The sequence below is a fragment of the Strigops habroptila genome, chromosome 12, assembly GCF_004027225.2.
Source record: "Strigops habroptila isolate Jane chromosome 12, bStrHab1.2.pri, whole genome shotgun sequence".
Classification (NCBI taxonomy): Eukaryota; Metazoa; Chordata; class Aves; order Psittaciformes; family Psittacidae; genus Strigops; species Strigops habroptila.
Window position 1 is genome coordinate 19,832,842 of NC_044288.2, and position 14,290 is coordinate 19,847,131.

Consider the following 14,290-nt stretch of genomic DNA (forward strand, 5'->3'; position numbering starts at 1 on the left):
TGCTGATCACAATGACTGCGTGAACTTGGTGCACTAAGGGACTTTGATAAACAAAATTCCTATTTTCCTTGTGCTTAGGGAAATCATTGCAGTGTTTAGACTGTTGTAAGTCAGGCACTTATCCAAAATGACTGCCACCTTGGCAGTTATTGCCAGCCTTAGCTATGAATGTCATTGGTTTCTTGGGTCACATCAAATGCTTCTCACACTGTTACAAACAGATCATGTATTTCCTGAAGATGCATAGAATGTGCAATATTTGATTTAAAAATCTGGGTAAAGCTTGCAACAGATAGTTTAACTGTAACATAAGATACAAATTCAGGTTATTTCTGACAAAATATATGGATTTTCACCTCCCTTGAAACAGCGATATAGAAGGGAGCAGAAATTGGATTGCTGATGGCATTGAGAGGGGAAGAGGGAAAGTAGTGTTTGAAATCCAGCAGGTGCATATGATGTCAGGATTTCTTCCACCCCATGAATGCTGGTAGTTCTTTGACTGAGGAGCTCATTTTATCTTTACACTAACCAGAGCCAGGAGAGCTGACCATGCTGTGTTTGTGGCAGTTAGCAGTGTCTGACATTTCTGTGGCAGGCATGGAGCTGATCAGAGGTGCCCTGAGCTAGAAGCACGATGACCTGTGCATGGTGGACAGGTGAGGGGCTGCGTGATGCTCTCCTGCCATACCAGCCACCTCTCCCTACCTGATGCATCCAACTTTCCCCTCGTTTATCTGCAGATGCATCAGCACCGCCCTAGCTCTCCCAGTTTGTTCACACCTGAGGAGAAGACGGTCGCTGCTTGGAGGTTAAACAGACTAACTTCAAGCAGAACCGTGCCCCTCGGCGACCACAGGTGGGCCAGCGCCGGGCCACCAAGCACGTCTCGGGGGAGGGGGGGGAACCCGGGAGAGCCTCTCCCGCAGCGGGCACCGGGGGCCGGGGGGGATGTCCCGGTCTCAGGCTGGTACCGGCTCCGGGGGGCCAGAGGCAGAGCCGCCACTGGCTGCCCGGTGGCCCCGCGGGGACCGGGAGCCCTCTCGCAGAGCGCTGGGGCCGCTCCGGGCAGACGTGGCACCCACCGGTAAAGGCGTGCGGCAATACGGGAGAGACACCAGGTCCTGAAGCGGATCGCCTGCGGGTCTCGTCCCAGATGCGTGTTACCTGTGTTTAATTAGGATTGCACAGCGTTCCCTGTCTGGGTACATGCACAGGCTGGGCTCCGTAGGTATGTACGGTCTATAGGCGCACACGCGTGGTACTGCATACTCTACATTCCTAGCTAGCCTTCATTCATATGTATGCCGCGATTAAATATTTGATCAAAGGTTGAACGCTAACGCAGATCTGTTATATTTTTAATGTACGACCCTTAAAATAGACTGTTTTGTAAAAGCAAGTGTCTAAAAATCTCGGTGCAGCCTCCCCCCAGTCGCGCAGCCTCCCCCCCAAATAATAATAACGCTGCAGATTGTAGAAGGATTTGAGTCTGCAGCCAGAGAGAAAGGGATTAGGGCGAGAGCACTGGAAGTTAAATTGTGCTGCATATAAAAAATGGGCGGATTGGTCTCTAGATGAGAGCTTGGTACCACCTTCCTTTCTAAAATAAAATCTCTCTGGCATGAAGTCACAGCCTATTTCACATCCGGTTTACCCTGGGACGTATTACTACTGTCTTGGTAAAGAGAAAGCTTTTGTTGTACCGCGGCGGTCGGAATATTGGGAAGAGAAATTCGGGTGCTGCGCCCGGAGAAGCGGAGCGGCGGCGATGGCCGAGGCGGAGTGAGCGACGGAGCGGGAGCCGCGCAGCCTCCGCGCGGGCGGGCGGGCAGAGCCGGGCAGTGGCGCCGCGGACCCGCGCCCGAGGGGCTCCGGTAAGGGCGGCCGCTCGCTCGCACCCCGCGCACGCATCCCGGCACGCAGACGGACGCGCAGACACACACCCGCACCCCTCCGGGCGCTCCCGGCTGCGGGCACCGCGTCCAGGCGCGCAGGCGGCTCCTCTCCCCTCTCCGCAGGTACCGCCGGGTCGGTGGGATTTTTTTTCCCTATCCCTCCAGCCTGAAAATCCGCAGCGATCGATGGGCATTGTAATTTGTCTTATTTATTTATTTTTTAGCGTGGACTGATTTCCACCAGTCGCTTGGGAAAGGTTTTTTTGGGTTTGGGGCTCTTTTTTTCCCCCCTTTTTCCCCCTCCGCGGGAGGCGGTGGGAGGGGTGGCTCTCTCGGGGTGAGGGGGAAATACAAAGTTGAAATGCCGGGAGGAAAACAAGTCTCGATTTGCGCCTCAGAGATGGGCAAATCTCTCACTGGGAGTCAAAACTGCATCAAAATGTTCCCTTCTTCCCCCGGTTTTTAATTTTTTTTCCTTTTTATTAATATATATATATATTTTTTTTTTTTTTTTTCCCAACCGGCGCTGCTGACATTCTCCCAAAACGTGGATCTTTCTCCCATTTTGAATGGGAAAACCCGAGCTGGTTCCCCAGGCGGTGCGGGCAGGGGGAGGCCAGGGGCTGGGGGCTGCGGGGGTCCAGCGCTCCTTGAAAGTCTTTGCTAACATTTGCTTTTCTAGCTGCAAGAAACTTTCCTTCTCCAGGATTTATAGCGCCTGTATGGGTTTATTGAAACGGGGGGTGGTGCCGGGAGGGGGGCGAGCGCGGAGCTCAACAGATCAAGATAGTTGGGAATAATTCACTTTCCGTTCTTTATCCCGAGGAGCCTTTTGCAAAGGCAGAAGTTGGCAGGACCGGGAGAAGGCGATTTTTGAAGCCACAGATGTTGCCTTTCCCTTTGTAAGGGGGCTGGTTACAGGGCAAGTTAAGATGCAGTCTCGTCCCTGAAGATCTTTATCCACGCTTCCCAGTCACAGCCAGCTCTTTGCTACTCAGTGAGATTAGCTCAGCCCCAACCTATGCTTATCTGCTGATCATTTGGCCATAAACGCATTAATTATATCTCATTGCTTACATGCCGCTTTGTAATGATATTTTATTGATTTAAATTGTCCCTGAGAGTATGCAGTGAATTGGGGTAGCTTTATTTAAAGGTACAACAACATTTGCACGTACAGTGCTTTGCTTTCTTAGGCATTTAAAAAACTTCCAATTCACTACTGAGGGAAAATACAGGCTTCCTATTTCGTTGCCCTTTTTTAATGTAATGAATACTAAAAATCGCCTGGATTCCAGCACACAGATAAGGGACCTGCAGCATCTCCTGGGCAGCCAGCTGAATCTGGAACACCGGTTCCACAAATACCAGTTAACTTTGTATTTTATGGTTTATTAGAAAGCGAAGGAAACCTGAGTTGTGTTACTTTTTGCTCAAAGGTAAACTGAGAGTAACTTGGGGAAGTCTGGAGGGAGGACTGGAGATATTTGAAGAGGATGAGAAGGCTGCTAATGCAAAACCATTTCCTAGCAGCAGAGACTGGTAGAGATGTAGGAGATGGTGTGTAGATTTTCAGCACATGGTTTGATTATGAATCATGCCCTTTAGCCCAACAAAAATATTAGTGTACATATGTAGCAGCAGATCACAGAGTCAGAATCTGATCATTTTACTCCTTCTCTGATGCCAGTATTTCACGGAAGAGTAGTAATATCTGTTGAAGTTGCTTCCACCACATCAAAGCAAAGCAGTGGCTGTGAGGGAAGCACCGCTCTCTCCCCAGTCACACTACCACACACTGACACATTTCAAGAGGTTTGGAAGGACTCAGGCTGGTTCAAGCCAAACAAAAACCAGTTACACTTGGTTATCTGGAAATGCTATGGAGGCGCCTCGTCACATTTTCAACACAGGAGGGAAGTGAGTAAGAATCGGTACAGAGTTTGGGGACAGCAGCTTTAACTCATAACTGGTTTTGTTAAAGTTCAAGAATAATGCAAACAGGAATATTCCCTTACGGCAAAATAAATCCCACCTTAAGTCTCTGCCTAAAAGTAAAAGGTAAACGAGAACAGCCAAGACCATGCTCCCTTATTCTGGATGACAGGAGCTGTAGTATTGTGAGGTCATTGCCTGACATCAAATTATTCTGCAAAAGTTTCCTAAATTGGACGTTTTTTTCACAGTACCTGTTTTAATTCAGGGGATGTTGATGATTATTTTCCTTCTAGTTTCAGAGCCCACCATGAAGAGACTTTTGGTGCTTTGTGACTGCCTCTGGGCCTGGAGCCTCCTCCTCAATGCACTGACTGAAAGAAGGTGGGGTGATATTTTTTAATGCACTAACATATTTTTGGAACGTTTAACTTAATACAGCAGCATAAGACAAATACTGCATGGGCTGCACTACTACTAAGTGTATTGGGGGAGGTTAATCCCTGTTCAAATCCCAGCTAAATATAACTAAGGGAAGTCTGAAAGAAAACTACAATTTGTCTGCATAACATCTTTTTGCAATATTGTGAAGAAAAAAAAGCGAAGCCTTTCTGAAACAAATTGAAATACCTCTTAAACACCTGTGCAATCCTTTCTACTCTTGTATAATGACTGCTCAGAAATACAAGTTTCTTTAGAGGAAAAAAAAAGTGTAATCAAGTCTTTTTTGTATCTTATTTCAGCGCTATTTAGTAACTTTATTGTCCCTGCAAGCAGAGGCAAAACTTTTACTTGTCTGTTGGTCAGGATTGTGTCCTAACTTAGCAGCTGTTTTTGCAAATCTGAAGTAGACCTTCCTGGTGAAGGGGGACTGCTTGGATGAAGGAGAACCTGTAAGCTCAAACCCCGTAACAGTTTGTGTTTGAAAGACCATGCTGCACTGAATGTGTATGGAATATATGTTGAAATCATAATCTAAACCCAGCATTAGTATTAAGAACAATCTGTAATCATACAACACCTCATCTAACAACTAGTAAGCTAATTAAAGATTGTCAAGGAGTTTAGAGTATGCTTGAAGTACTTTCTGCAATTCAGAATTCAGTAAGGATGTTTAAGAAGACTCATAGATATATTTCTGTATTTTAAAAATATTAAAGTCCAGTCAATAATGTTACCTAATGACCAAAAAGCACTAGAAATTTCATATTGTCAACAGTGATCCCAAAAAGGTGTATTTGTGCTTTGACCTCCATAGTGTCTCTTCATGCATTTGTAGCTCTAGACAAACTTACCTTCTGGCTAGGTTGAAGATTTTAGATAGAGTGGGGTGGGCAAAGGTTCATCTGTACAAACATTTTCTCTAAAAAAAAAAAATAAAATAATAAAATCAGGTGATTCATGTAACAATTGCTGCATTGAATAAACATGGCATTTTAGAAGCAATACCTTTATTTTGATAATATATTAAGAAAGGTGAGATTCAAAGTATTCATGAAGTACTTCATCTGGCCTAGCTATTTTGTGGAAACAGGTTTATTATATAGATATGTGTACATATACATGTGTAAATGTATTTATTATATATCTAATGTATGCATGTGCATTTTTAAAGTGAGAATTAAACTGCATTGGACTAGTGTTTAAAAATTATATGGCGTGTCACTATTATAATGACCTGTAGATGGAGTTAGTGCACAGTTTTTTATTATACTGTGGTTTAATATGAAAACACAATAGCTTACAGTCACCTTTCCCTCAAAATGTACACACTTTACATGAAATATATCTGGTTTTAAAACCATTTTGTCATAGTATCTTCCCTTGCCTATTCTTCTGGAGTGCTGTTAATCCTTTAAGATAAAAAAGAATGATGAATTAGAAGTGCCTGTGATAGAGAAAGATGCAGCCTCCCCGTATCATTCTTCTTGTCATAAAAAGCAACATTAGGACTATTTTAACATATGTGTTTTGAATGAAAAATCACAATCCCTCTGGAGTTACAGTACACTTTGTATGTACACAAATGTCCAGATTCTTCCTGTTGTGACCATGTATCAGTTCAAGCCAGCCCTAAGGGTGCTTTTTACCTCTGATAAAATGGTGGGAAGAACAGGTAAGGGTACTGACAAATGTGACACCCAGAATGGAAGCGGTGCGTTGTGTTGCATCCTTGCCGAGTGCACTGCCAACAGTTCATCTTTCTGACGCCTCTTCTGCTAACATGCTCATTTATTTACCACTACAATTTCTGAATTGTTTTTATATCCTTTTGCCACCTTAATTCTGGTGACCTTCTACTATCCTTGAGATATGTATGTACATCAGCTTGTTTACTGACAATGAGTGTTAATGTAAGATTTAATCCAGTGAAAAGACCTGTGTTGCAGTTCCACCTAAGGGGTATGAGGAATGATCCTTTGAAAGATAATGATCACCGGAGACAGCAGGAGAACTTGTTATTTGGTAACATATAGGAAGCATAAAAGAAAAAGAAATATTAATGGCTGTGACTTAAAATTCAACTGTAGGTATGAAAATAAATATAAATCAACCTTTTTTTCATTAAGCGAAATTATATGACATGGCTAGAGGAAATTAATAGTATTTTTTAAAGCTGTTAGAGATTTGTCTCTTCATTAGAAACAGTGATCTATATGCATTAAAAACTCTGAATATTGTTCTCTACAAAGTCACACCCTACTGAAATAAAACGAAAGTTAGTAAAACTTCTAGGAGTGTCTGTTCTGAAACTCATTTAAATTTGTAGTGTTACGTATTGAAACCTGTACTGCAAAATAGCTTGGAAGCATTTCCAGAGCACCTATATTCAGGGTATCTTTCCTTCTTCTCTCTTAAATAAAAGTGGATCAGACGTGTATGATATACAAATGCTGTTTGACTGATGCAGATTAATAGAAAATAATTTTGTAGGTATTTCAACAGAACGAGATCATTTCATGTAACAGTATATTCCTCATAAGACAGTCTTTGCTGGTTAGAGCAGGAGCAACTGGCAGAGAGCACTGAGACCCGCAGATCGCTGTAGCTGTACGGAAAACAAGCTGCCCAATGGAAGGATCACTTCTGTGACTAGACCTGATCCTAACAAAAGGTTTTGGCACTGCACTCGTTATCCAGTTCAGTAGCAACGTGTGAGACAAAATGATGTTTTGGAAAGCACTGGTTTTGCTTTTGGTCATGATGACTACACAGGTTTATAATGGAAGTCTTCCCAGCAATGAATGAAGAAACGATACTAGGTTTGGCTTTAAGACAACTGTAATCTATGATTAAGACAATCATCTATGACAGGGTATTTGGTAAAGGTTTCAGATTTCAGAAAAAAGTTGATTCTGATGTCATCTACAGCAGACAGAAACCACTAAGCCCAAGGATTCCATTCCATTTGTATTGATGGAAATAAGATTTTGGTAGCTGAGCTCAAAGAGCTTAATTTTATCCTTGTTCAAACAAAATTTCAGGACCTTTGGCTGAGTTAGAGATATACATTAGGGATCTGGAAGTGAAGTTTGACAGACATGAGAGATTTCTGTATCAACAGATGGTTTTGTTACACATTTGTAAGGAAAAGTTGGAGGTATTCCTCCAAATCTAACTGCTAAAGGAAAATAGGAAAGAAAATAAAGCAAAATTGTATATTGAAAATGAACACTCAGTTGACTGACTTCTATATTCATGAGGAAGGCATCTCTGTATTTTTGTTTTGTCTTTGTTCTAGAGTTTATTTTCAGTACTTAAGTGTCAGTGTTCTAAATTACTGTATCCTTCTTTGTATGCAAACCCTTTATAACTATTATGAATTAAACACGTTATCTTTTGCTGACAAACGAGCCTTTTCCTGAGGAACACACAGAACATTGTAACCATTAATGAATAATGAGATAAACACCGAGGAACTGACATTCCATTTGCTCACTGTTTATAGAGAGGCACTGATTTTCTAGGATTTTACAAAAAACGTACAATTTAAGAAGAAAATGTTTCAGTGAAAGAACCCTATAAAGTACTACAATATTGTTTTATGGGGGAGATATTGTGAGCGTAAACCACTATAAGCAAGATTAAACAGAATTTTGAATTGTTTTGTAAGTTTATTGGTGGATTACTGTTTTTCAGTCGTCATGGTTCTGTATTTCAGCTACGGACAAACCTCATCACAAGATGAACTCAAAGACAACACCACAGTATTCACCAGAATATTGGATCGTCTGCTGGATGGCTATGATAACCGCTTAAGACCAGGACTAGGAGGTGTGTTTTATTATAATTTTCAAGGTTATGTGTTAGGTAAAACAATGCTATTTTCCCATTATATACTTGTTTTAATTCTGTTTCTATATACACATAAAATAATGCTGGCATGCAATATCCATCTTTTCAAAAATGCCATGCCTTCTCTGTCTTTCACATACTTGGTTTTCTCACACTTATACCCAAAAGAAGAAAATGGTTCACAATTCAAGAAGACCTCTGAATATGTATTAAAATTGTGTGAAGAATAAAATATAATAAAATATGACCTGTGACCTGACAAATGACAAGTTTATGAATCAGGCCTAAATAGCACATCTATCTGTGACTACCTTCATGAGAAGATTTGGTTTTAGAAGTGAAAGCATCAATCAGCCTTAGCCATAAAAGTCTCAGAGAAATTTATAAGATTTTTTTTCTACATAGGTATGTCAGGATTTGTTTCTCTAACATTTTGTCTTCACAGCTTGATACAAATGTCTTTCTTCTTCTGATCTTGGTGCTGAATCCATAAAAAGGTATAAAACCACATTCCATCTTTCTAAAAACCTTGTTATGAAGGTATTGTCTTTATCAGCATCCCTATGTTCACTCTGATTTGCTCTACTGTGACACAATCCCAAAATTAGGTCTTAAAAGCTTGTTGTTCACAGACTTGAAAGTTCTGAGCATACAAGCAGAAACCTGTCTTTCTGGTGCAAGGAAAGGTTGGATTTATTTCTTTTCGATGTATTTTTTATTATCTTTCCTTTTGGATTCTTCAGGTAAAATAAAACAAAGCAACCCACCTCACAAAGTATAGTTCAACCATATAATAGCTCTCAGAGGAATTTCATTATAAGAAGAACAGGGTACTACATTAGAATTTTTATACCATCTCCTGAGGATGAAATGGAAGATAATTAAGGGTAAGCTTATTCTGTGGTTTGAGGCTATCACCTTGCAACAGTTCTTGAATTGTGAGCCACCTTCTTCAATGGTTTGACTTCACTGACTTCAAGGAATGGCCAAAGATAAAATTCTGTTCATAAAATATTAATTAATGCATTTTAAAATGTGTTGGTCTAAATTTTTGTGTGCAATTTCAGATAATACACAACAAAATAAGAGAAACTTTTTACTTTTATCTACCAGTACTTTTGCCTGCTTACTTGTAAACTCTTGGACTAGTTTAGAAATAAATGCTCCTTAATCTTTGATTAATGCAACTATACAGTTCAGTCAACTACTGTATCACAGTAAATAAACATAGCAGAGAAGGCAATAAATAAATGAAACTCTGCAAACTGTGTAGAGTCTGGTACATGTCTACAGGAAAAATTTGAGCGTATGATGATTTCTTATATGAGTTTTGTAGCTATTATGATTTGTTGAACTGTTACTGGAAGAGCAAACAAAGGGAGCTGCAGGGAAAGAATTTTTTCTCATTCTCTGGATTGCAGATTAGAGAACTAAGGACATCGGTAGAGAGTCTTATGTACGTGTGTTTCTATCTATATTTCTGAAGGCAGACTTAAGGGTGTACTGGGAGAACAGGTCTGCATACTTCATGAAAGGATCACCCAGTCCAGCTAAAATTTAATCCTGAGAGCAAGATTGTTTAATTTCACTGCTTCTATAGGAGGAACTAAGTCTCTTCACAAATTTTAATAGCAATTTGCATCACTATCAGTTAAAAGCAAAAATGAGTGGAGCATGGGAAATATGGGATGGACGGAAGGCAGGATTGGAGTAGTTTCTTTAACCAAAGGTTAGAGAAGTTTAAATAATCTTTGCATCCCTCCCTTTTTGAATTGTGTTGCATATTCCTGCCTGTAGCCAAACCCCTCAAATATAACGATTTCCCTGTTGCTCAGTACATTATAGTTTCATGATGTCAGTTCAACAGAGTAAATTTAATTTATCTGTTATAAAAAATTCCACATCTGATCAAATTGTGGGCAGTAAATTGATGTTTAAAATCAAATATAGTAAGAAGCAGCTTTAGTCTTTTAACTGTTAAACAATGTGTTATTCAAAAGACATAAATTATATATTTCAGAAACCAGGGACAAATATCTAGGCCAATGTTTTCAATTCTGGTGCCAATTTATAATTAAATGGTTTGCTCAGAAATTTTGAAATTCACCTCTGCAAAACCTTCTTGCTGAGGTATCTAAATATGAGCTAAGAACCTCAACATGACTCAATTTTGACACACTTGATTTAGACATTTGGTATAATGGGGAAATATATTCTGAAATGTTTCATACGGAAAAACATCTAGTGAGAAATCTAAATCAATATATCAAATATAGCAATGTTTTTGGAGTTGGAAGTTCAAGAGCCTTCAGTTATAGCATGATCTGTTGCTGGAAATGTTAAAATTAAATGGAAGAGTAGTGATTTCATTTTTCTTCCCAACATCAGTGATGGCTTCTTAAATTTTTCAATCAGAACATGATTTTTGTCTACTCTAAAGAGAAAGTTAAGAAAGGCACAAATATAATACCATCTTTAGATATATGGAATTAGGGCTAACTCATATTAACTGTGACAGGGCTATCAGAATTTAAGAGACTAGAGACCTTCATACATATATGTTATGTTGATGAATTTTAAACTGTTAGGCACCATGTAAATCTGTGTACCACTGATTACACTATAGCACTCTTGCAGTTATCCAGAATTACCTATCCTGTTCTGTCTTCACATGCCTTCATCAACAGTAGATGAAGTACAGCATTGTGCGGTACAGTTACTTTCTTCTACAGAAAGGGGCATATTGCAGAAAACTGCCTATCCCTGTAGGACCTCTCCTTCTCTAGTGCAGCTTTTCAAATATATACACCTACAGAAAACAGAATTCTATGCATGAAACAGAAACAGAGAACCAATTTCTCTCTTTCTCACCTATGGAAGAAAAAGTAGGTGGCAGAGTTTCTTCAGCCAGTTTGTTTCTCTTTCCTTGTGTTTATGCATGAAGAATTCAGTGACAAAATGGTATGTTTAGTGAAAAATTGTATCGAACTGTGAAAGGGGTTTGATCTTGATATGGCTCTACTTACTTATGAGAGTAATTTCCTCCTTTTTGAAGTAAGTGCCATGATACTTCTCTATCCCAAGTGTGCAAACTTATTAGTGTGGTGAACAGTTTCATTGTTTGGAATAAATATCCTGGTGAGGCAGATAAGGTGCCGTGAAGCCAGGAATAAGTTCTTGGAGAGATCTCATTACGAAGTTTGAGTTTTAATATATATTCATTGGAAAGCCAGGTTAAAAGGTGGAGCATTAAGATAATGCAAAATTTAGAGGTGCTGATTTTTTAATCACTCTTTCAACATGCATGGTATCAGTGCTAGATTAATATTAACTCCTCCCTTTCCTTTTTTCAGATCTTCTTTTGGTGTATTATTTCAAAAGGAAAAATAAAACACACATATGCTTCATTAAAGAGTATGGGAATGAAAATTATTATTATTCAGATAACCTAGTAAGGCCGTATCTGAAATTAAGTGAGCAGCTCTGAGCATTTTGCTGTTAAACAGAGAAGTTATGTCTTATTAACAAAAATAAATAAATGAGTAGGTGACCCACAGTAAACAGTTACAGTGATTGAATAGGCTCATTATTTTAAAAATGGCATTGTGGCTAAAATTAATCTGATTTTTCCTTAAAAGAAACACACAGCACTATTACACATTGGCACATTTACACCTCCTATCAATAATTAGTGGTATAAATTATGTTATTTAGATGTTTGCCTCCTTCATATGTGGGCATAGTCACTTAGTCAGACATTGCCAGGAAATAGCATCTGTTGTACCCATCCATAAACATGGACAAATAACTACATTTACGCTTATTTGCGCCTGGAAAATAAAACTTTAAAAATGAATGCAAAAATGTTCTTTATCACACTAGAGGACACCTATTCACTCTATGAGAAGATAATAATTTACAAAAAGCAAGGAGGAGGAATTACAGACAGTAAAATATTGAAGCTGAAAAAGAGGAAATCATGTTAGACATTAAGGGAAAAAATGAACAGTGAAGTCATTTAGGTAATAGCATAATTTTCTGTGGGAAATATCTGGATCCTAGAACCAGAGGTGCTAAAAAATAGCCTGAATAATAAAGATGCTGTTCTCTTTTCGAATACACAATCCTGAACAAAATAAAGGATCAGATTGTGCTGGGAAGGAGTTAAATAAGGAGGAAATTTCGTCTCAGTGTTTGTTGACCTCTTCTAGTAAACCACTATATTTAGAGTAGGAGTTTAAAAGACTTGAAAAGCAACAAAAAATTGTGGAAAAAATAAATTCTTCAGATAAATGGCTATGCCATTGCCTTTTGTTCTGGGTTGTCTTCATGTGGGGAATAGAAATGAGCCTTGGGATGCTACCATGGCAGATCAGGAGTGCCACAGTGGCAAGAAGCCAGGCTTGCGCAGGGTAGGTTGGTTGTACTTGGTGCTGAGAGTCAGTAACATGAAATCAGGTGCAGCTATAGATTTTTTTTTAAGACTATCACCTTTGCAGTGCACACAACCCCTCTCTAAAACTAAAGGATATCACGTAGTCTGTGACCTTTCAATTGTAAATGTGGTTTACCCCTTTGAGAGGGATTTTGTAGCAGAAAGGTTGCTCAATACAGAACTAAGAGTGGGTTTGATTAGGCAGACGAGAATCTTTTTAAATGAAATTCGCTTTTATAGTTTGGATGAATGCCCATTATATCAGTCCAGGTAGATTATCAACATTACCTCTGTATTGAACAGAGTTATACTTGTTTTATGCCATCAGTAAAAGCTATTTGTTGACCTCTCTTGTGTGATGTTTATCAAAATTGAGTGTGACTGTCCTTAAGTGGAACATCAGTTCATCTCAGGCAATTCATTACTTCCACAGAATGCTCATATTTAAAGTGATGGAAAATAAACCTGACAGTATTATGTTAATTAGGTTTTAGAATTCAGTTTTATGAGATCATTATCTATAAATATATGATAAACTTATTTCTTGTTGATTGAGGTCCAAATGGAAACTGTTGGATTTGCACTTAAAGTTGGGCTAACTTAAAGTTTAAGGAAAATACTGGTAACAAAAATTCAGTTAAACTTAAATGTCTCTACCCTAAACTAAAAAAGAGTCCTATACTGGACCCCCTACACATAATTCTGCAAGTAAGGAAAGACTAGATGATATACTGAACTATGTAAAAACTGAAATGGCTGATTATGGTCTTTTTGCCACTCTGTAGGCACCATATTAATGTAAAGGCAACTGTAAAAAGCCATAGAAGACCCTAGGAAAATTGATCTAATACAACAGTAGAGAGGTAGGAGGGATATGAGCAGCTCTGAGCTGTTAATCGGCATGGGGAGAGCTGCCATGACACTGCACAGCTCTTGGTAAACCCTTGATCACAGCACAGACTATAGCAGGTGATCACAGGACAGCTCACGCTTCTCCCGTTTGGTTTCTACTTTTACAAAAGCAGCAGCACAAAATCCTTATGAGTGTATTTGTTGTGGTTCTTAAATCAAAATACTTATAGGATGCAGCCAGGGTGATTAGTCTATGTGGCTTTTCTTCAGTACTAATAGAGTACGCTATCCAGGCATCCAAATTCCTTTCCTTCAAAATCATAGGAAAAGTCTTTTCTATTTTAATAACTATAGCACACACACATGCAGAAGGAACTAGTGCATTACGAAATAAGATGAAATTAATTTAAACCACCAAAATACGCAATTCAAATAAGCCTTGTGCTCAAATACCAGCAGGTCTGAAAGGGAAACAGTTAATATATAGTTTCCTATAATAAATAGGCTTATTTCCTGCCATTTAAATAAATCTCTATTTCTTATTTTTGTTCTCAATTTGTAATCCAATCACAATTCTAGCACTAACGAGCTCCCTGGGAGTTTAAATCAAAATATTTATTGTTATTAATGTTGAGAGTTTATATTAGTCTAGCATCATTAGCAAAACACAGTATTTGTAAACAGTAAAATTACAGTAGTTGACACTGACTGCTGTTTTCATAGCTATATGTGGATCAATTGCCTGAGGCCGTGTTCCAGAGTGCCTAGGTATGGTAATCAGTTGCTATTTTGCTGAACTCTATGGTTGCCTTATAGTAAAACTAGCAAGTCATTAATTTCCTTGTTGTGTTTTTTTTTTTTTTACTGGGATTGT

General features: G+C 39.1%; 1 protein-coding gene across 4 annotated transcripts in view; it reads left to right on the forward strand.

The window, feature by feature from the left end:
* Window positions 1-752: 752 nt before the first annotated feature.
* The window catches only part of GABRA1 (gamma-aminobutyric acid type A receptor subunit alpha1), a 43,543-nt gene continuing 30,005 nt past the window's right edge, over window positions 753-14,290 (forward strand). Inside the window, exons 1-3 of one of the 4 annotated variants that reach the window (XM_030504410.1) lie at window positions 753-859; window positions 4,130-4,217; window positions 7,996-8,108. In XM_030504410.1, coding sequence (XP_030360270.1) covers window positions 4,144-4,217; window positions 7,996-8,108 — 187 coding nt within the window. In that variant the 5' untranslated portion in view covers window positions 753-859; window positions 4,130-4,143. Of the gene's footprint in view, window positions 860-1,167; window positions 1,232-1,518; window positions 2,022-4,129; window positions 4,218-7,995; window positions 8,109-14,290 lie in introns of those variants that run through there. The other 3 variants (XM_030504407.1, XM_030504408.1, XM_030504409.1) reach the window with 3 other exon arrangements.